This window comes from Hemiscyllium ocellatum, chromosome 4, assembly GCF_020745735.1.
Source record: "Hemiscyllium ocellatum isolate sHemOce1 chromosome 4, sHemOce1.pat.X.cur, whole genome shotgun sequence".
In the NCBI taxonomy this organism is placed as follows: domain Eukaryota; kingdom Metazoa; phylum Chordata; class Chondrichthyes; order Orectolobiformes; family Hemiscylliidae; genus Hemiscyllium; species Hemiscyllium ocellatum.
In genome coordinates, this window is record NC_083404.1 from 127,604,725 (window position 1) to 127,627,209 (window position 22,485).

Below are 22,485 nucleotides of genomic sequence, written 5' to 3' on the forward strand. Positions count from 1 at the left end.
TATGGAGCATACATTGGCCATCTACAGTGTCTACTTAATCTCCTTGCTATACTGCTGCTTCTGAATGTGCCCTTCATCTCAGAAATAGAGTCATAGAATCATACAGCATGGAAACAGACCTTTCGGTCCAACCAATCCATGCTGACCATAATCCCAAACAAACTTAGTCCCACCTGCCTGCATTGGCCCATATCCCTACAAACTTTTTTCTATTCATGAACCCATCCAAATGTCTTTTAAATATTGTAATTGTACCCGCATCCACCACTTTCAAAGGTCTGAGCAATGAAGGCAATTGTGCTAAATATCGTCTTAACCACTCTATCTACATGTGATGCAAACTTGAAAGAATTATGTACCTGAACCCCTTGATCTCTCTGTTCTACAATACTACCAAAGGCAATACTTTTAATTGCACAAGTTCTGCTTTTGTTTGTTTTACCAAAATGCAACACCTCTCGTTTATCCAAATCAAACTCCATCAGCCACTCCCCACCCATTAATCCAGTTGATCAAGATCTCTTTGTAATCTTTGGTATATTCTTTACTGTCCACTGTATCATTCTGGTGGTTTCCGCAAACTTATTAACCATGCTTTCTTATTCTAATCTAAATCATTTATATAAATAACAAACAAAAATGGACTCAGCACCGATCTCTGTGGAACACCACTAGCCTCCAGTTCAAGAAACAACCTGTGGAAGGAAACCAGAGCACCCAGAGGAAACCCACATGCATGGTGGCACAGTGATTAGCAGTGCTGCCTCACAGTGCCAGAGACCTGGGTTCAATTCCCACCTCAGGCAACTGTCTGTGTGCAGTTTGCATGTTCTCCCCGTGTCAGTGTGGGTTTTCTACAGGTGCTCTGGTTTTCTCCTACAGTCCAAAAATGTGCAGGTTAGGTGAATTGGCCGTAGTGTTAGGTGAAGGGGTAAATGTTGAGGAATGGGTCTGGGTGGGTTGCTTTTCGGAGGGTCGGTGTGAACTTGTTGGGCTGAAGGGCCTGAAGGGAGAATGCGGGTAAGTGGAGTTGAAATGCCCATCAGCCATGATTGAATGGCGGAGTGGACTCGATGGGCCGAATGGCCTTACTTCCACTCCTATGTCTTATGGTTTCCACACTGTAAGTTATCTAATCTAATCTTTCATCATCGCTCTCTGTCTCCTGCCATTAATGTATTTCGTACCAATTGGCAAGTTCACTCTGAATCCCATATGAACTAACTTTACTAATTAGTCTGTCAGGTGGAACCTTGTCAAAGATTTTACTAAAGTTCAAGCCTATTGCTCTACCTTCATCAATGTGATGTGATGTCGTGTGATGGCAAATGCAACAGAAATTCTACCCTAATAATTACTCTTATATGGACAAAAGTAATTATTTCTAGGCTAAACAATTATTAAAGCCAGGCATTTGGTACGTGAATTGCAACATATGATTTTCCAGTGCTTGATGTGACTGATGCAGATGACACAGAAGCCTTCTACAGGCTTCTCATCTTCAGACAGAAAAGTGGAATTAACGCTTCAAATAGAACAGGCATGATCTCATGGAATGGCAGAGCAGTCTTGATTGATTGGTTGAATATCCTCCTACTCCCCTTATTTATTATGATTCTATGATTGTGACACCCAGTTCAATATTAAACAGACTATTTCAAAACTGTATGTACAATGTGGGGTCAGCATCAATTACGCTAGCTGTACTTCTAAAAACCAATCTACATTTCCTAAAGGTAAGCTGCATTTCAGTTGCAGCAGATATTGGAACTTAATGGGAAAACATTCCAAATGGTAGGGAATAACTGGAGCCAGAGAGAGAGAGAGAGCTTCAGGTTTTCAGATGTGGACCCCTAAGTCTTCGTACTCAAGATGGAAAGGAAGAAAGTTATCACCATTCCTCAGGAGGTTCTCTGCACTTATATTGGGAAGGTAGTAGGAAGAGCTAGTCTGAGCTCAGTACCAAGTAGTGAGGACCAATATACAATATTGTAAAAAATGTGATTATCTCGAAGTGATTAAAGGCATTTTGAATGTTGCCTCCTAAAAAAGCATACTGCCAACCATACACACTGCCCAATAATCCACACCTACACAACATAATCTAATCAGCAATCTTTTGGTATCAGGACTCATACCTACCATTCACATGCTCCACCTCAACCTCACACACTGATCATGGCAGCAAACCTCACCTTGCAGTTTTTAGATAGCTATTCAGCTATGATAGACACAACATCTAATCATATATCAACAGCAAGGAACAACAGGCAAAGCTATATATTTTCACTCCATTGGAGGAGACAGTTCTTTGTCTTACTGATGCAGCCATCATTGGGACAGTAGAAATCAGTGTCACTTAGGTCAATGGGATGATGGTGTGTTCCTACCTTATGCGACTTCTGAAATCCCAATTACCTTTATCCCACAATTGGTACGATGTGAAGGATGACAATGGTGAAACCATGCACCTCTTTTTTCCCCACTTACTTACCCTTCCCTCACATCAACCCTGTCCTTCTATATCATTTCATGTATGCAAAACTTATCACCTGGCCTCCCAGTAGTGTATAAAAATGAAGGCTTAGAGGCATAGCACACCTCTGAGAAAGAGCTGCTACTATACGATTGGACACTTACAACCACCATCTTAGATACTGGCACTGCATGCACTGTTGAATACATCAAAGATGCCAGATCTGCAAGTGGTGAGCCACTATGCACTACAGCGAGGGGAAAATTACAGTATGTATGCCAGCTCCCCAGTGGGCAAGATTAGATGCTGTAGAGAGTTCAGATGGGAACTTAATTTGGTTGGCATACTGGTTCTGCTTCAAAACACAGCATTTTGATTTAGGACTGCATTGCTATTCCATCACTGTTTCTGAGTCAAACCTGAGAACGCCTTTCGTAAAAGCACATTGCATATACCTAACACATGGACTGCAGCTGTCAAGTCAAAGAAATCTGCAGAACAAAAAGGCCACTTTGCCCATCATGTCTGTGCCAGTCAAAAACAACCACCTAACTATTTTGATTTTCCAGCACTGGTCCCACATATGCCTTGACATTGCAAGTGTACATCTCTGTTCCGTATGCACACCTTTCGCCTTCACCTTCAACAGTACTGACTCACCATATCTCAATGTTATCATGTCTACAGCTTGATTTCATCTTTAGTCTCATTTAACCTCTTAACAAACAAAGTTACTTTCTTTTAGATACTAAAGATAATGAAGTCCAATAATCTGCAAACCAATATCCCTGCAGATCCTTATTTCCCTTCATATCATTCTGACTCTACTCTTTCTTCTAATCTGACCTTTTGCTACATATTACATCGAATGTTCCACTTTCTGACAATGAATAATCTGTCCTTAGCATAGAACTCAGCTTTATCTCCTCACAACTTCTGATCTTGAAATGTCCATTTTGGCCAGCAGTCCTCTCTCTGCTCAGCCAACCCTTAAAACTCTTGCAAGCATTTTCCTTCCAACTGATCCTCTCCTTTTGGTCTCTCACCTTCTTTTGTCTTTTCATTGAGAACTGCCATAATGCTAATTGTTATTTCAATATTTCTGCTCTCGTCATTCAGTCAAAGTCATTTTTCTCCAGTTCTGATGAAGGTCATCAATTTGAAATATTAATTCTGTTTCTTTTTTTGGAACTGTTTCCTGACACAATTATATTTCCAGCATTTTCCATTTTTATCCCAGACTTTGTGGTGAACACTGAACTGTCATGTTGATGATTTTGCAAACTCCAGTCTAAAGGATTTGGTATAGAAATTGAGGAGCACAGTGATCTTAACAGTCATTGGCAGAGTGTCATCATCCTACTCTGCAGCTCTGGGTCACATTTGAGAAAGTGGTGCAGTTCTGATGCAGTGCAGCTACTTCAAACATTGTTCTGACTGAGGTACAAGTAGAAGTGCTCTGAACACCCATGTTAGTAGGCCTCCTACAAAAGGTTTTCCTCCTCCCCTCTGTAAATAGTTTTGTCTTTATGCTGTTGCTGCTCCATCTCCCTTTCATTCCACTGGGCGTAGGTTGAGGGCAAATCATATGCTTAGAGGTCTTTCAAATTCACATTTCTTCCAAAGGTCCAGAAATAACTCTGTAATATTCTCCAGCAAAGTACTTACATTCATACTGCACTGTAAAAGAGAGTCAAAAGCAACTCACATGGAAGTTGAGTTTTAAAATTTTGCAAGGATATTTCTCCTTCATCTGAGTACAAAATCAGTTGTGCATGGAGGGCGTTATTATGGTGGGCAAGAACTAAAATGACACATTGCATGCCAAGCCAGCATTCAGAGCAACCTAAAGCTACAATTCATCCCCTCTGTCAGCTTTTGATGCCCAGATGGAATGTCTGAGATGTCACCCTACAAAATGGAAATCATTATTCACTGTGCCAGACATTGGCAAGAACGGATTACCCTCCCTTTATTTGTGTTCTTTCAGCAATAACATAGAATCAAATTCTGTGGCTTACCTATTTCAAAATATGTAAATGGCTTACCCTGTTTATGCTGGCTAATTCTCAATTAGAGGAAATAAAACAAGAAACATTTCTTTTTAAATTTAATAGATAGTATGACGTTAGATCGTAATTTCAAAATATTGTTATTACTTTTAGGGCTAATGTCTGGTTGGTTGGGAAAAGGGTTCAAAACAGTGCATGACTTTTAATCTGATGATAGCCACAAAGGATATCAGGTACTTAATATAGGCTGCCAGGAAGTATGGTAGACATATTGGACTCATCTTTTGTTTAAAAAAAATGGAATATCTGAAACAGCAAAGTGAAATTATAAAATGGATAGAATCAAAGGCCTTCATGATCTTGTAAGCTGATGGGTTTTGATGTAATAGTACAAGATACTGTGTGAGCTAACCTGCAGTCCAAAGGCTTAAATAACTCTACTTTCAGTCTTGTTCAAGACTTTCCCTTCCCACACTGGTCACCTGGATTGCCTCACTGACAGCTGGCATGCATCAGGGTAAAATCCTGCTGCTAACCACCGATCTGGTTGAAGCCTGCAGATTTCTGTGGCATGCTACAGAGACCAAAATATGGCCCTTAGACCATCATGAACAAGTAAAGAGAGTGATGTTAAACTGATTTTGAACCTGTTTAGTTACTGGTTAAGAATCATTAAAGAGACTAATAGGAGATGGTGGCCAACAAACCTGCTTTAGTTTTCTCCTGAGTGGACCTCTGAGGTCTATGCATGGCAGCAACGTCCAGAATAAGAAGTCAATACTGTGAATGGTATTGGCATACTAATTGCCATGTATGGACCCTTGGAATGACTGCACATCTTGGACTGAACATTGGGTGTGGTGTTGTGGACTAGTGATGTAAAATCCTGAGCTAAATGTTCTGAGGACATAGGTTTGAATTCAAACATGGCAGTTGGTGCAATTTGAATTGAATAATACCTGAAATTAAAATGCTAGCCTAACGGTAGACATGAAACTATTGTCAATTATTGTAAAAGATTAGCTGGTTTACCAATATCCTTTGGGGATGGACAATTAATTTGGCCTAAGCAAGTGACATGTACATTATGTGAATGAATAAAAAAATTTTGGGTAACAGTCATACATTGGGTATAGTCAGGATATTAGGGTACAGCATTTTTGAAAACTTAGTTAAAACTTTTAATTCAATAAACACAATTTTCAGAACGATGATTGCAATATTCCATACCTTCTTTACTTCTCTCGTAAGCATACATCTTTCTATCCTCAGAACAGTGGATATATCAATGCATTCCTTTGAGATTGAATTTAGCCAGTTTGTAAAACTGTCCACCAGAGCCAAGAAGAGAACCCACGTGAACTTCAGAAGATTAAACACCCGCTTGATAACATTATCTGAGAAACAGGAGGAGAAAGATTATTAGAAATAGATAGATAAGAAACATATGAATTCAGCCTTTCCACCATGGAGTACAAGCAAGGACTTTATAGAGGTGGGGCCTCAAGATTTTCTACCCATTGAAATGAATAGAGATTAGGCCAATTAAAATTTAAAGCTGGAATTGGTATTCTTTTGGATGAAAACAGCATGAAAGGATCTGAGCTAAGACAGGTGGATAGAGTCAAGGTAGAAACCAGTTCTGATCTAAACGAATGGCAGAACAGATTTGAGTTGTCAATGTTCCTCAAGTGCGACAATCTAGAATGAGAGGTCATAATTTTAATGTTTAGCAGATTTAAAGTAGAGATGAGGAGAAATTACTACCCCAAAAGAGCTGTGAATCTATGGAATTCACTTCCTCACAGTATGCTGGACGCTAGGACATTGAGTAAACTTAAGGAGGAGATTGACAGATTTTTAATTAGTAATGTATTGAAGAATTGTGGTGAGTGGCTAGGAATTGGAATTGAAGCTGATGTGAGATCAGTCTTGATCGTATCAAATAGGGTAGCTAACTCAAGAATTGCCTATTTCCGCACATAGTTCTTACGTTCTTGTGAATGGTCAACTCTTGTTCCACTGTAGATAGAAAAAGAGGTATGCTGACCACTATGCATGAATTCAAGATGTGCAATCCCTCATCTCAGTCAGGGGAACTAACTCACAAAACACACTCATGCTGCTGTTTTTAAATGTAACTAAGAAACAGGCAACAGCGGGAGTTTAATGTGCACCAGTGCAAGATTGTATGGGACAGTGATTGTGAAATATGTGCAGACGATTAAAGGGTCCCATAACAAAACAATGAACAGGATTTCAGTTCAACTAATACTTCTCTGAGTTACAGATTATATAAAAATATTAATCAGGAATTTAGTTGGAATTTAATGACATTTATTTGAAGGAAGTTATGTCAAACCGCTGCCACTTAATGACCAAGCCAATTTAGAATACTGTCTTATTATTGCAGGTGATGACTTTTCAACAACTGAAATTTCATCCACCCAAAATGTTAACTGTGTTTTTGCTTCCTACTGCCTGACCTGCTAGGAATTTCCAGCATTTTGTCTTCCATAAAGTTTTCATTATCCACATTATTCTATAGTAAGATTAGAATACAGCATACAATTTTGTTGATTTAATAACTAAACTACATAAGATATCCCAAAACTATAACAATAAGAAAGATAATGGTCTTACATATTGATCCAATATTCCAGTTTGGGTTGAAATCTCTATTCCCAACCAAGATCAAACAACATGTTGCTATATACCTACCCAGAAATTTTCAGGATTAATTCCAAAGATAGAGGTCAGCAAATGATATAGTAACACACAGTGAACCTTTACAGAAAACATGGTACTGAGTTATAGCATTGCAGGTAGTTTTTCTATAATGTGCATTTTGTAAGGGTGATTTGGCTGTAACACTATTTGTGAATTGTGGATTTTTTTAATTATAAAGTAAACTCATGTTTGTTGTTACAGGATTTCACCCCCTATATTACAAGCTGGCTGTGACTTATTCTGCTGGCGCATCTATTGTAACAGGTTGTTATCTGTGTGTGTGTATTTGTTTGCTTCTATCTGTAACTAAAGTAGGGGAAGTGAAGAGTGGAATATTTTGCTGGAATGCTTACTAGGATCATGCATGGAGTTAGGGGACTGGGGCCGAGGGAGTGGGAAGAGAGAGAGAGAGAGAGAGAGAGAGAAAAGAGTGGGAGCAGAAGAAGCTGCAAATACAGCGAAGTCCAGTGAGTGTTGAAGAGTAAGCAGGACCTTTTAAACAGAGGCTCAGTTACTGGCTATCTGAAGCTTAAACACATGGCGACCTTACAAGAGAAGATGCATGTCTGTGGAAGGGGGGAGGTGTGAAACTAAGGACGAATCACTGGCAACACTCGTCTCTCCCCACTCCACTCATCCCCAAGTTATGTTTGATCCAAGTTCACCCAGTCTCCATTTCAAAAGGGTGGGGGCATGATCTAAGAGTCTCGGCTCCTTATTCTCTCCGAAACCCAAGACACATCAACATTTTCAGCCATTCAAACCCCCCAGCAGCCCCTTAGCCACCTCCCTCAAAAGAAAGATTTTACTTGTGCAAAAAAAATTCCTAAAGTTTCACAAAGTTTAATGGCAGACAGCAGGTAAGTGGGCTAAGTGCAGAATGGAGGCAGTGAGGTCTGCAAATGCTGGAGATCAGATTTGAGAGTTTTGCTGAAAGAACACAGCAGGTCAGGCAGCATCTGAGGAGCAGAAAAATTGACGTTTCAGGCCAGAAACTGATGAAAGACTCCGACCCGAAACGTCAATTTTTCTGCTCCTCGGATGCTGCCTGACCTGCTGTGTTTTATCAGCAACACACTTTCAACTACGTACAGAAAGGGCTATGTGGTAGAAGGGAGATGAGGGGGTAGGGTGGCAGTTAACTGATGGAGGGGCTAGAGTGGTAGCTGGGTAAAAGGTTATGGTACCCAGTGTGTGAAGGAGCAGGGTGGCAAGAGGCTGGGTGAAGGGTAGGGAGCAGGTATGAGAGATCTTTATAACATGGGGTGACCATTGTATGCTGGCCATCACATGGCCGTCAAGATAAAGTTCAGGCCATGGTACATTGAAATCCTCAAGGATAATGCTGCTTGTTACAGGCCTGAACAAAACACCACTATCATAGCCTGAAAACACAGTGCTATAATATTAACATTATTATTCTGAGTGAGACAAGGTGGGCAGGTCAAGACCTGTTCAAGGAATAAGGTGGCAGGTACACCTCCTTCTGGAAAGGTAATCCAGAAGGACAAAGCTGATGACTTGGACTTGCCTTCACCAAAAGGTTGATCATCTTTATGGGAAAATAATGCCTCATGACCTTAGGCCCACCTTAATTCAGAAGATGTGGACCATAGTTGTCAGTGCATGTGGCCTGACTTTAAAAATAATGGATGAGGCCAAAGAGGAATTTGGCACCAACTTTCTTCAGTCATACAGTCATAGTGATGTACAGCACAAAAACAGACCCTTGGGTCCAACTCGCTCACTCTGACCAGATATCCTAAATTAGTCTAGTCTCATTTATCAGCATTTGGTGCATTTACCTCTGAACCCTTCCTATTCATACATCCATCCAGATCCCTTTTAAATGCTGTCCCTGTATCAGCCTCCACCACTTCCTTTGACAGCTCATTCCATACACCCACAACCTTCTGCATGAAAAAGTTACCCCTTAGTTTCTTTTAAAATTTTTCCCCTCTCACCTTAAACCTATGCCCTCTGGTTTTGGACTCTCCACCCCCCTATCCCCACCCCCGGGGAAAAGACCTTGGCTATTTACCCTATCCATGCCTCTCATGATTTTATAAACCTTTATAAGGTCATCCCTCAGCCTCTGACGCTCCAGGGAAAATAGCCCCAGGAGATTCAGCCTCCCCATACCGCTCAAACCCTCCAACCCTGGCAACATCCTTGTAAATCTTTTCTGAACCCTTTCAAGTTTCACATAGCAGAGAGACCAAAATTGCATGGAGTATTCCAATAATGGCCTAACCAATGTTCTGTATAGCTGCAACATGACCTTTCAACTCCTATACTCAGTGCACGGACCAATAAAGGCAAGCATACCAAATGCGACCTTTACCATCCTATCTACCTGTGACACCACTTTCAAGGAACTATGAACCTGCACTCCAAGGTCTCTTTGTTCAGCAACACTTCCAGAATCTTACCATTAAGTTTAGAAGTCCTGCTAAGATTTGCTTTCCCAAAATGCAGCACTTTGCATTTATCTAAATTAAACTCCATCTGCCACTCCTTGGCCTATTGGCCCATCTAATCAAGATTCCATTTTACTCTGAGGTAACTTTCTTAGCTGTCCACTACACCTCCAATTTTGGTGTCACCTACAAACTTACTAACGCTACCGCCTATGTTCATATCCAAATCATTTGCATAAAAGATAAAAAGCAGTGGACCCAGCACCAATCTTTGTGGCACACCACTGGTCGCAAACCTCCAGTCTGAAAAGCAATCCTCCAACATTACCCTCTATCCTCTACCTGCAAGCCAGTTCTGCATCCAAACAGCTACTTCTCACTCTATTCCATGTCATCTAACCTTGCTAACCAGTCTATCATGAGGAACCTTGTCAAACGCCTCAGTGAAGTCCATATAGATCATGTCCACAACTCTGCCCTCATCAATCCTCTTTGTCACTTGTTCAAAAAACTCAATGAAGTTTGTGCGACATGATTTCTCATGCACAAAGCCATGTTGACTATCCCTAATCAGTCCTTGTCTTTCCAAATATGTGTAAATCCTGTCCCTCAGGATTCCCCCCAACAACTTGCCCACCACCGATCAAGCTGTTATGAAGCTGTGGGTGTATATTTAAGAGAGTGAAGGACTTGGCAGGTACACTGAGTACTGGATAATTTACAAAGTAACATTTGATTAAGAACAAACAGCACTTGCTGAGTAGTTATGAGAAAAAAACACAAATTTGAATTCGGCCAATCAGTTTAAATTATACCCCGAAAAATATCAAACTCCAATCCAATTTGAATTGACTATATTGACAACCTTAAAAGCCAATGACAAAGTCTGATGCTTTGGAAGTATAAAACATGGGAAAATTGAACAGTTGAGAGGAGAACTTTCAAGCTCAACATGTAAGTAGACTGCCTAAAAAATAGTTCTCTTAAAAAAGGTACCTTTTTGATCAGTAACCTGTGACACAGAAATTCCTCAGGAAAAAAAAAGACACAGGAAGATCCAAATAGAAGAACAAAAGCTGCCTAGTTTTGTAAATCTTAATTGGGAGTTTTATCAAACTAGTATTATAGCAGGGAAGGTAAAAGATAGGTTAGAGGAAGAAATGGTAAATAGTTGTTAGTTAATTATTATCTGTTCTACTTTAAGAAATAAAGTTGTTAACTTTTCTTCAAATAGTGCTTGGCCACTCGAAAGGTTTACACATTACTGCATGGGATAAATCTTTGCTATATTGTTGGTTTTAAAAAAGCACAGCAGGTCAGGCAGCATCCGAGGAGCAGGAAAATCGATGTTTCGGGCAAAAGCCCTTCTTCAGGAATGAGGGTTTTTGCTCGAAATGTCGATCTTCCTGCTCCTTGGATGCTGCCTGACCTTCTGTGCTTTCCCAGCTCCACTCTAATCTAGAAGAGTTTACCCTGTCTTGTAATCAAGCTCATCAATCTATAGTTCACTGGCTTTTCTGTAGCTATCTTCTGGCACCTCACCTGTGGCTATCGATAATTCAAATATCTCAGCAGTGGGTCCAACAATCACTTCCTTAGCTTCCCACAGAGTTCTAGGGTACACCTAATCAGGTCCTAGGGATTTATCGACCTTTATGCACCTCCTCTTTAATATGGACATTTTTCAAGATGCTGCTATTTATTTCTCCATGTTGTTTATCTTCCAAAACCTTCTCCACAGTAAATACTATGCAAATTACTCATTTAGTATCTCCCTTATCTCGTGCGGTTCCATCCATAGATGGCCTTTTTGATTTGTGAGGGGCCCTATTCTCTCCCAATTTACCCTTTTGTCCTTAATGTATAAGTAGAATCCCTTTGGATTCTCCTTAACCTTATTTGCCAAAGCTATCTCATGTCCCCTTTACGACCTCCTGATTTCCCTCTTAAGTATACTTGAATCACTTGATTTCTGCTGTCTGTACCTGACATACACTTCCTTCTTGTTCTTGAACAAAACCTCAATTTCTCGAGCCAATCAGCATTCCCACACCTACTAGCCTTGTCCTTCACCCTACAGGATCATACTGTCTCTGGACTGTCCTTGTCTCATTTTTGAAGGCTTCTGGTTTTCCAGCCATCCCTTTACCTGTGAACATCCACACTCAATCAACTTTTGAAAGTTTTTGCCTTATATCATCAAAATTGGCCTTCCTCCAATTTAGAACTTTGAGGCCAGTGATATAATTCTATTAATTCTAAAATAGTGATGGAAAAGGATAGACCAGATCTAAAAGTTAATGTAGATTGGAGGAAGGCCAATTTTGACATGTTCGAGTTTCCTGCTCCTCGGATGCTGCCTGACCTGCTGTGCTTTTCCTGTAACACACTCAAGTCTGACCTCCAGCATCTGCAGACCTCACTGTCTCCTAGCATCTTACATTCAATCTGTAAATGTTCAATAGGAACCTCAGAATGTCCACAGCACTTTGGTATGGAACCATAACCTCATCTTATCCAACTGAAGGTTCATTATCAACAATCACTCCCTCAATATCACCAAAACAAAGAAGCTGGTCATCAACTTCAGGAAGCAGTGTGGAGGACACACCCCTGTCTGTATCAATGGTGCTGAGGTGGAGGTAGTTGACAGCTTCAAGTTCCTAGGAGTAAATATCACCAATGATCTGTCCTGGTGTTTTCACGTTATTGATACAGTGAAAAAGGCACACAAATGCCTCTACTTCCTCAGAAGGCTAAGGACGTTCGGCATGTCCATTATGACCCCTACCAATTTTCATAAATGCACTATAGAAAGCTTCCTATCTGGATATCATGATAACCAACATTCCTTCCATTTGCTCCACCTACACTTCCCATTGCCTCATGAAAACAGTCAAAAAAATCAAAGACCCCGCCCACCCCTGTTATACTCTCTACCATCCTATTCTATTGTGCAGAAAATATGAAAGTGTAAAGACACGTACCAACAGACTTAGGAATCACTAAATCCCCCACCATCAACACCCTGGGAGTTATCATTGATAAGAAACTCAACTGGACTCACCACAAAAATGCAGTGGCTACAAGAGCAGGTCAGAGGCTAGGAATTTGGTGGAAAGTAACTCACCTCCTAACTCCAAAAGGCCTGTCCACAATCTCCAAACACAAGTCAGGAATGTGATGGAATACTCCCATCTTGCCTGGATGACTGTAGTCCCACAACACTCAAGAAGCTTCACACCATCCAGAACAAAGCAGCCCACTTGATTGGCACTGCATCCTCAAGCAGCCATCAATGAATCTCAGTAGCAGCAGTACATACTTTCCAAAAGTTGCACTGAAGAAATTCACTAAAGATCTTCAGACAGCACCTTCCAAAACCATGATCACTTCCATTGGAGAACAAGGGCAATAGATACATGGGGAGCACCACTTCAAATTTCCCTCCAAGCCACTCACCATCCTGATTTGGAAATAGATCACCACTCCTTCACTGTCATTGGGTCAAAATCCTGAAATTCTGTCCCTAATGTCATTGTGGGTCAACCCATAGCAGGTGGATTGCAGCAATTCAAGAAGAAAGCTCACCACCACCTTCTCAAAGGCAACTGGGGACGGGCAATAAATGCTGACCAGCCAGTGATGCCAACATCCAACAAAATGAATACATTATTAAAAAAAAGTTTTTTTTTCCCTGCTGTTATTAGACTCATGAATATAAGGGTATAAATGTATAGAATCACAGATGGGTAAGATGATGTGTGGTCAAATTGGTAACGGGGCAAATTGGTTGAGAGCAATAGAGTGGCAAGTGAAGAGGAAGTTGTATTGTAGATGTGTGGATGAACCAGTACTTGGGTAGTAGTCAGTTGTCTGGTGTGGAGGAGTTGGGTGCCTGTGAGGGTGACAAGGAACATTGGATTTATTGAGTGGAGAGGCAATGTCACATGTCCTGTAGCCCTGGAGTCTGCATAAGAAAGTGATTGGATTAGGTGCTTGGGGGATCAGTGTGGGTGGGTGAATGAGGGGATCAGTTGTATAGTTAAACAGAAGTTTGAGCAGGTTTTAATTCTTCTAACTTGTTCTGTATAACTACCAAGTTAAGTAAGTCACAATCCTCTAAAGTTTCCAACTCAGAATTGGAAACTTTTTTCGGAGGTGCCAGAAGCAGAGTAATTGCTGACTGAAGGTTTAAGCGTCCTGGGAAATTACATGGTTAGTGTATCTTTCAGGGTATGTCTGAACTATTTGGAGACCGGAAGATCTTGACCATTATATCGGATGCTAAATTTTATGCATGAGAACTTTTTTTACCTAAGTCGGTGAGGTTAAATTTTATAGTTCATATGGTTTTCAGTGTGTTAAAATAAATCTGAAAACCCTGATGGGATGTGCTATTCTTCAAGTCTGAATTCTAAAGAGTCATCTTTATTTGTGAAGTTTAGTACTATCTCTTCTAATTATTAAACTTCAATTTCTTGAACGAACAATAATTCATTTAAGTTAAGATATTATTTATTATAGTTAAATGCTGTCATACCTGGTGCATTAGAGTGTTTATGCACTTCTTCTGGTGCTGGTAGTTCTTCTGTCTCTTCACATTCAATTGCAATGTGACCTAATGAAGAGATAGTGGAAGAGATATCAATAAGCCTAACACTATTCCAAAGTGTGCACCATACATTTGCTTCATTTTCATTACTCTTTTGAAGAGTCACTGAATTGATCTCAAATTGCTTTCATGATAGACATTGCAAACATCTGAATATAGAAGTGAAAATAGTTGCTTGTTCGCTGAAGAAATAAAACAATTAAATAAATGGGTAATAATACTCTCATGTCTGTTACTCTATTCTTCTTTAAGATAGAATAAGATTTTGGATATTTACAAAGAAAACAGGTGAAGGTGCACAGAGTTTTGCACCACTAAATTCCATGCTTTTGGGTAATCAAACTGAAACATTTCACAGCCACATTTTTCTTTCAAATAAATTACAAACTCTGGAATTTACAGCTTTACAAGAATTGAAACATTGCATTGTGTGTCAATTAAACAGGAAGATCAATCTCTAACTAAAATATTTTAGAGAATGTTTGTGTTCTCGAAAAAGTGTTTCTTGAGTTAACAGTCTATTTACTTTTACAGGATTCTGGATAGGAGTAGAGACATTACAGAGAAGGGAAGTGGACATGGATAAGTATTGGAAAAGATTGAAATTCTGAAACAAGTCAGAAAACTCTTGACTTTCTTAATAATAATCCATGATTTTTGAATAACTTTTGAGCCATTTTTAGAAATTTCCAAATATTTTCCACACTTTCCAAGATCTGCATAAATCCTGGAATGCATTAATAAATTAACTATTTTCAAATATGCAGTATCTCCTTTCCAGATTATTATTTATTTAGGATATCTAGTTGGTCTGATGGGTCTGTTTCCATGCTGTATATTTTTATGACTCTATGATAACTAATCTCAGCTTTTACTGTTGCAAATGCACGGCGGTTTTCATGATTAATATATAGAATAAATAGAATACAACTATATCTCTTCCTCTCCTCCTACCTCACTGCACGTCCTTCTCCCCTACCAGAATGATTTCAATATCTGAGATCTGATTTTACCTCTCACTATCAAGAAGAACATCAGGTTGGAAGGCATTGGAACAACCAAATGTGCATGGGGAGCCAAATCCAGCAACTCCATTTCAATTTGTAACTTTATTTGTAACTTAAGATAACTCATACCATTAGTTTTATGAATGTTATTTTTACAATGCTGCAGGGCATGTCTCACATAGATTTAAAAAATGCAATGTTATCATCATAGTCCACGAAGTATCAGATATGTCTTTTTCCATTAGAAAGAGACAGTTTGTTATGTATAGCTTGAGGGTAACCACTCCACAAGTGTAGGGTAAGGCACAGAGACAGGCCTCAATGAACCAAAACAGCTGGTACAGATACTGAAGAAGGGCTCATGCCCGAAACGTCGATTCTCCTGCTCCTTGGATGCTGCCTGACCTGCTGCATTTTTCCAGCAACACATCTTCAGCTCTGATCTCCAGCATCTGCAGTCCTCACTTTCTCCCCGTACAGAGATTGAACCCATGTTGTTAGCTTTATTACTATACCATACTTGAATGCTCAGGACAACTAAACTAACTGCCCCATGAACTAAAACAATTGCACCAAAATTACCTTCTGTTTCTTTTTTACTGTGTTCCCATCTTTTCCGTTTATTTTTCTCCTTTCTTTTTAATACCGATTTTGAATCTTTCATCCAGGTCTGATAAATGAACTGTAAGAAAAAAGTTCATACCTCTTCAACAGACTTAAGATAACCCCATTTCGTGCATAACCATACAACATAGAAAAACAATGGACATTCAGAAACTCACCACAGCTCAAGCAGATTAAAACATGTATGATATTGGATTCAAAACACAAATGAAATGTACAGATAATTAGTTGGAACAGTCAGGCATTAGACTAGACTTTGTTGCATGTTTTGGATGTTAACAATTAACCATTGACCATAGTGCTGTACTAGTATACAAAAATCAGGCACTCTAATGACATCAATTTAAAATCCACTGTGATAGTTCTATTACTGGACATATTAAAATGGCTTGACCAAAAGGAAGTGCAATACAATATCCTTCACTGATTTGTGAGAATCTTACTTGCCTCTCAACTGGTGATAATTGTTCCAAGGAAAAATACTTATGGCAAATGCAATCTTTATCTTGTTAAGAATGATTACACGGCACAAAACCAACATTAGTTTCGAAATTTCATCCTAAGAAGTCACAGAATACAAAGAAATCTAATATATTATGGATCATCCAATGCGATTAGAATTTATCTTTGAAATTAGTATTGGAACATTCCAAATTGAATTTAATTTTTCCATATTGGCTTTGAGAGACTTGATGCTGATGCCCGTTGTTTAAATAAAAAAAAATTGATTAAAACTTCAAATATATTTTGGAAATTCAAACGAACTTTTGCAGCCAATTAGAGAGATTCCTATCAACATGTTCATTGATTACTGCCATTGTGGCTGACACACTCTGTAAAGGCTATCTCAATTGCCATTTATTGAAGTCTACTTCAAAAGCAGCAGTAGAGTAGTTCTGTATCACTTTGGCCAGGTTTTTATTTTGAAATACCAAATACAGCACTATGCAAGTATAAATTAACCAATCATTAAATAAGTGATAGAGGGAGAAGAAAAACACAGGATTTGTTTGCTACTTTCTAGCAATTGTTAGTTCATTAGAATCATAATTAGTGATTAGTTTAAATGATTTTTCAGTAGTATTAATTAATTTAGAATCAGCTGTAAGCATTTGTCTCTGTGGTGACTTTTAATGCCACATAAAAATCCCATCTATTCAGCAATGCAACAATTCTCTTTTTGTTATTGTTTTACACCCATAACAGATGGTGCCAGTAGTGGACAAACACATGCATGCAAAGCAAGAACAACAGAAGCATGAAAGAAAATCAGCATTGGCTTAAAGCAAGCATAAAAGAAAGCATACATATAATGTTGTGCAGAAGCAAAATGTTTCCGAGCTGTTTTCCAGCAGAACTGGTGTACAGAACAACCAACACAAAAATACACAAACTCAATTAGCATTTAGATATTCTCAATTTGAATCTTTCGATTTTAATCCATAATTTCAGTTTCCTTTGTTTTATCTGAATATTAATGTCAGCATCAACTCCAAACCACAAGATTCTGATTTGTGTATTTACAGCCCATAAAAAGCACGATCCTTGAATGTGAAAAGGAATTTAAATGTATTTACTTTAATTAATAATAGGCTGTTAATAACACAATCAGCATTGCATCACTGAACTGAGCCTCTAGCTTGTGGAAAAAATGACTTGAATGCATAAATCAACATATCTCAATAAGCAACAACTTCAGAAAATTCCTCAGATCAATTTTGTTTGTTTTAAATTTGTTAAATAGTTTCAGGTATCTGAAGTGTGTCAACTATCAAACTCTTTATTTAATTTGGAGCAATCCTAATGAAAGATAACTAAACATGCAACTAAAAGCTAGTTACAATAAGGCAGAATGGTTTTGGTATAAGAGGAAGGTACAGTACAACCCCACCAATTGGCAATCTCAGGAGATGGAAAGAGCCAGATTTTATATGTATTTTTAATGGAAACACAGATAGCAGTTGGTCATTTCATCAATGCTTCCAAACTCTACAGAAATTTTCAACTGCACTATAAACATTGCAGGAAAAGAATTCATTCAAAATACAATTAAACCAAATTTATCTAAGAGTTGTCAACTGGTTGGGATTTACTGTACTAAATGTGTTGGCATACTACACAATGAGGCATAAGCATTCCACACACTCATGAAACATCTGAGAAATACCTTTATAGCTCTGACTATCAACTGAAGTATTGTTTTTGGAAGTTTTAGAATAGACTTTGGCAAGGCTATAATGGCTGAAGCAAATTTCCGAACTGCTCTCTACAGAGAAGGATAAAGCAAGGCAACTGTTAGTAGAAAGGAGGTCCCTAAAACTTAAGTTTTTTGAAAACTAATTCAAGTCAATATTTTAAAGTTTTACATTCATTCAGAAGTTATTTATCTTTGAAATTTACATAAGTTAATTGAAATGACTTAAACCAATGTGATTTTCTACAAAAAGACCTAAAGGAAATTTGAGTTTCCAAATTAACTAGCTTAAAATAAAAGCTTGTATTTATGTAGCTTCTCACATTTGAAACAAATTTTGATTAAGAAGGAGATTAATGTATGGACAATGACATTGGGAAAAAAAAAGAGAGTTAAACAGAAAAACTATGTTTGGTGAATGGAAGGCATATATGAAAAATATTTTATACTAAGCTTCTTGCATTAGTTAATGAGACAGTGAGCGGTAAAATACAGCTGCTTTCAAAATGCATATGAACCCAATTTTAACCTATCTGCCTGGTGGGAATTAGGAAAACTTAGAACAATGCCTATTTTACACTTCACTTGATTTTGCTCTCCAGTGACATGCAAAAAATATATCCATCTCAAACTTGGTTATTTTTGCTGAGTGGGCCAGGTTAAGGTCAGGGTTATTGTAGCTGGATGACACTCACAAATGGGACAGTGTACACAAAGAGACATGAGGTGAGTCAAATTGTAGATCAATAAGGCATGGTGGTACGAAGTCATAAAAGGATTTCAAATAAAAGGCAAGTATTTTAAAATAAATATATTGTAAAGAAATCCTGAAGTCCTGAAAATCAGTCAAAGAAAAGCTCTTGACTGAGGGGCTGTGGAAGAATTTAAGCAAGACATATTAAGAAATAAGTGAGCTGTGTAGCATTTTGTACAAGGATCTCAGGAAGAGACACTAACTAATGAAATAGCATTAGGTAAATGTCTAAGTTGGCCGGAGAGAAATTAATTATAATGAGACAGAGGGTGGTGGCGGTGGAGGGTTGTTTTCCACAGGCTGGATGCCTGTGACCACTGGAGTGCTGCAAGAATCGATGCTGGGTCCACAACTTTTCGTCATTTATATAAATGATTTGGATGTGAGCATAAAAGTATAGTTAGTAAGTTTACAGATGACACCAAAATTGGAGGTGTAGTGTACAGTGAAGAAGGTTACCTCAGATTACAACAGGATCTTGATTAGAAGGGCCAACGGGCGGAGAAGTGGCAGATGGTGTTTAATTTAGATAAATGCTACATTTTGGGAAAGCAAATCTTAGCAGGACTTACACACACTTAATGGTAAGGTCTTGGGGAGTGTTGCTGAATAAAACGACCTTGGAGTGCACGTTTATAAGTCCTTGAAAGTAGAGTCGCAGGTAGATAGGATAGTGAAGAAGGCGTTTGGTATGCTTTCTTTTATTGGTCAAAATACTGAGTACAGGAGTTGGGAGGTCATGTTGCTGCTGTACAGGACATTGGTTAGGCCACTGTTGGAATATTGTGTGCAATTCTAGTCTCCTTCCTATCAGAAAGATGTTGTGAAACTTGAAAGGGTTCAGAAAAGATTTACAAGGATGTTGCCAGGGATGGAGGATTTAAGTCCTGAGGAGAGGTCGAATAAGCCACGGCTATTTTCCCTGGAGCGTCGGAGGCTGTGGGGTGACCTTATAGAGGTTTACAAAATCATGAGGGGCATGGATAGGATAAATAGACAATGTCTTTTCCCTGGGGTTGGGGAGTCCAGAACTAGAGAGCATAGGTTTAGGGTGGGAGGGGAAAGATATAAAAGATACCTAAGGGGCAACTTTTTTGTACATTTATGGAATGAACTACCAGAGAAAGTGGCGGAGGCTGGTGCAATTGCAACATTTAAAAGGCATCTGGATGGGTATATGAATAAGCAGGGTTTGGAGGGATATTGGCCGGGTGCTGGCAGGTGGGACTAAATTGGGTTGGAATACCTGGTCAGCATGGACAAGTTGTATCGAAGGGTCTGTTTCTGTGTTGTACATCTCTATGACTCTATGACTATGACTCTATAATCACGCTCAATGGACAAGGAAGTTTAAAGTGAAAATAGGGTGAGACTTCACTGGAGGTTTGAACATCTACAAAGTTGTTCTTGATGGTGGAATGGTTGAATCTTTACTTGTGGTATTTCTAGTAAATTGTTTCAACTAGTTCATGTATAGCGTAAAATAGCTCTTTCCTTTCTTTTGCATATCAAAATCCTTGGTGTTCTTTTCTTAAAAGTACATTGGCAGTCTTTTTTGGATATATTTAGAGATGACAACATTCTGTCATGATATCTGGATTGTTTGAGTTCCAATTATTGATAACGTTCTCTTCTTGCACTACAGATCTTGGCAAATGTTAAGGGTTGAGGCGATACTCAGCATTTGCTTAAGAAGTCTTTCTCGGTCTTTTATCTGTATTGGTACCTTTTAAGAAATACAGGTTCTATGGTGGATGGCCAATAGAGGGGTCAGGTTAATTAGTGCTTCAGGGGTTATATATTGGTGGTAATTGTTGGTTCAGTGTCTCCCGGCAGGCAAGGGGGAGGCAGTTGCACTCAGAAGAAGCAGTGGTCACAAAACAGATAGTCTCAATTTTGGACTCTAATATTTCAATAGTGATGTGGTTTCTTAAGATTATTGTTGGACTTTAGTAGTTACAACAGTTTCAAAAATTGATAGCAATTAACGAACTGAATATTAATAAAACACTTTCTGAAATATGTGATGTTATGTTGTATGTCAATTTAAAACCAAGTAAACAATGACAAAGATGTAAGCACCCAAATGTAATTATTTAATTTTAAATTCTATTTAAATAAAATGTTTGTCTGTTTACAAATAGTCTTAAATGTGCTCTATATTTTTCTGTTTTGATGTTCACAAATATTTTAGCAACAATTACACCCCTGAATGCAGACCTTTAATTAACAAAAATGAAGAGTGGCCAAATTTCAAGAAAACATGGTAAGGACAATAACTTGAGGATAACCTCAGACAAAAATGCCAGCCTCAGATCATCAGCAATAATCAGTTTCTACATTGTAGGAAAAGTTCACATGTCATTTAATTTATCAAATCCACAGAGATCTCAATGATTTGTATAAACGCTTGTTCACGTAACCTTAAACATTGGCAAACAGAAACAAAAAAAGTTACCAGAATGTTACAGTAATTATGCATGACAAAGCATGAAGAATAAAATCAATAAGTAAAAATATATAGCAATATAACTTAATGCATTTGCAGATTCTTGACAAAATCCTGCTTTATATCTGATGCATCTCTGCAGTGATTTATGTCAAATTATTTCAGTTGTTCAAGCCAATTCAAAAGCATTGCCACAAACATGATGTAAGCAATTATTATATTTCTTCTTCATATATTATGATCATGAAAATAGAGTTTGAGTTGAAACTTTATTTTTCATGTTTTGATGTGGGAAGAAGACATTCTTACATCTCAGTCAATCTGCGAAACTGGTGCAGTAAAAGGCAAACAGTTATCATGAGCAAATGGCATTTCTAATTCAAGGATAGAAAAGAACAGAATATGCACTTGTACATTACTACAGACCTTCTAACAGCTCTTTGCATAAGCGTCACATACATTTTCAGTTAAATATATGGAAATTTAAAAATGGCTGGCAAATAACTAATCTATATTTAATAGTTAAGTACCAGTAAAATGATTTGATTATATATAACAGGAATGCATAAATCATGTACAAAGCATTTCTCTTTTCAATTCGGATCTGTTATCAAACAGTCCTGCACTCTGGACAGATAAGGCTACTATAAAAAGTCATAGGCAAAAATCCCATCTACAGCTACATATACTGACATAACGAACCATTTCCATCTGCTCATGAGATCTCTAGCATCACAGGTGCCCATCTTCAATCAACTTAACTTATTCAAAATTATAGTAAGAAGTGGTTGAACACAATGAATGTGACAGTGTTAAGTCCCAGCAACATCCCATTGTGATACTGAAGACTTGTGCTCCAGAACCAGTATCCCTAGCCAAAGAATTCCAGTATAGTCATAAAAATCAGCGTATCTATCCAACAATATGGAAATATTGTTGACGTGTATCTTGTCTTTAAAATGCTAAACAAATCAAATCCAGTTAATGCTATGGCGTTAGTTTATTCTCAAGTCTCAGCAAGTTGCTGGAAGATGTCATCAACAATGCTATCAAGTAACACTTACGCAGTAATGAAACTCAGTTCGTCTAAAAGTGAGGGTCCCAGGAGCATTCAGCTTCAAACCTCAATACAATATGACTTTGATCCAAACATCCACAAAAGAGTTGAATTCAAGAGGTGAGATGAGAGTGTATGTTCTTGATA

General features: G+C 38.4%; 1 protein-coding gene across 1 annotated transcript in view; it reads right to left on the reverse strand.

Annotated features, from left to right (window-relative positions):
• Positions 1-22,485, reverse strand: part of LOC132815248 (piezo-type mechanosensitive ion channel component 2-like) — a 467,530-nt gene that overhangs the window by 94,471 nt on the left and 350,574 nt on the right. The window contains exons 31-33 of the mRNA XM_060824063.1: positions 15,843-15,942; positions 14,182-14,259; positions 5,719-5,885 (exon numbers count right to left, since the gene is read on the reverse strand). Of these exons, the coding sequence (XP_060680046.1) occupies positions 5,719-5,885; positions 14,182-14,259; positions 15,843-15,942 (345 nt within the window). The remainder of the gene's footprint in view (positions 1-5,718; positions 5,886-14,181; positions 14,260-15,842; positions 15,943-22,485) is intronic.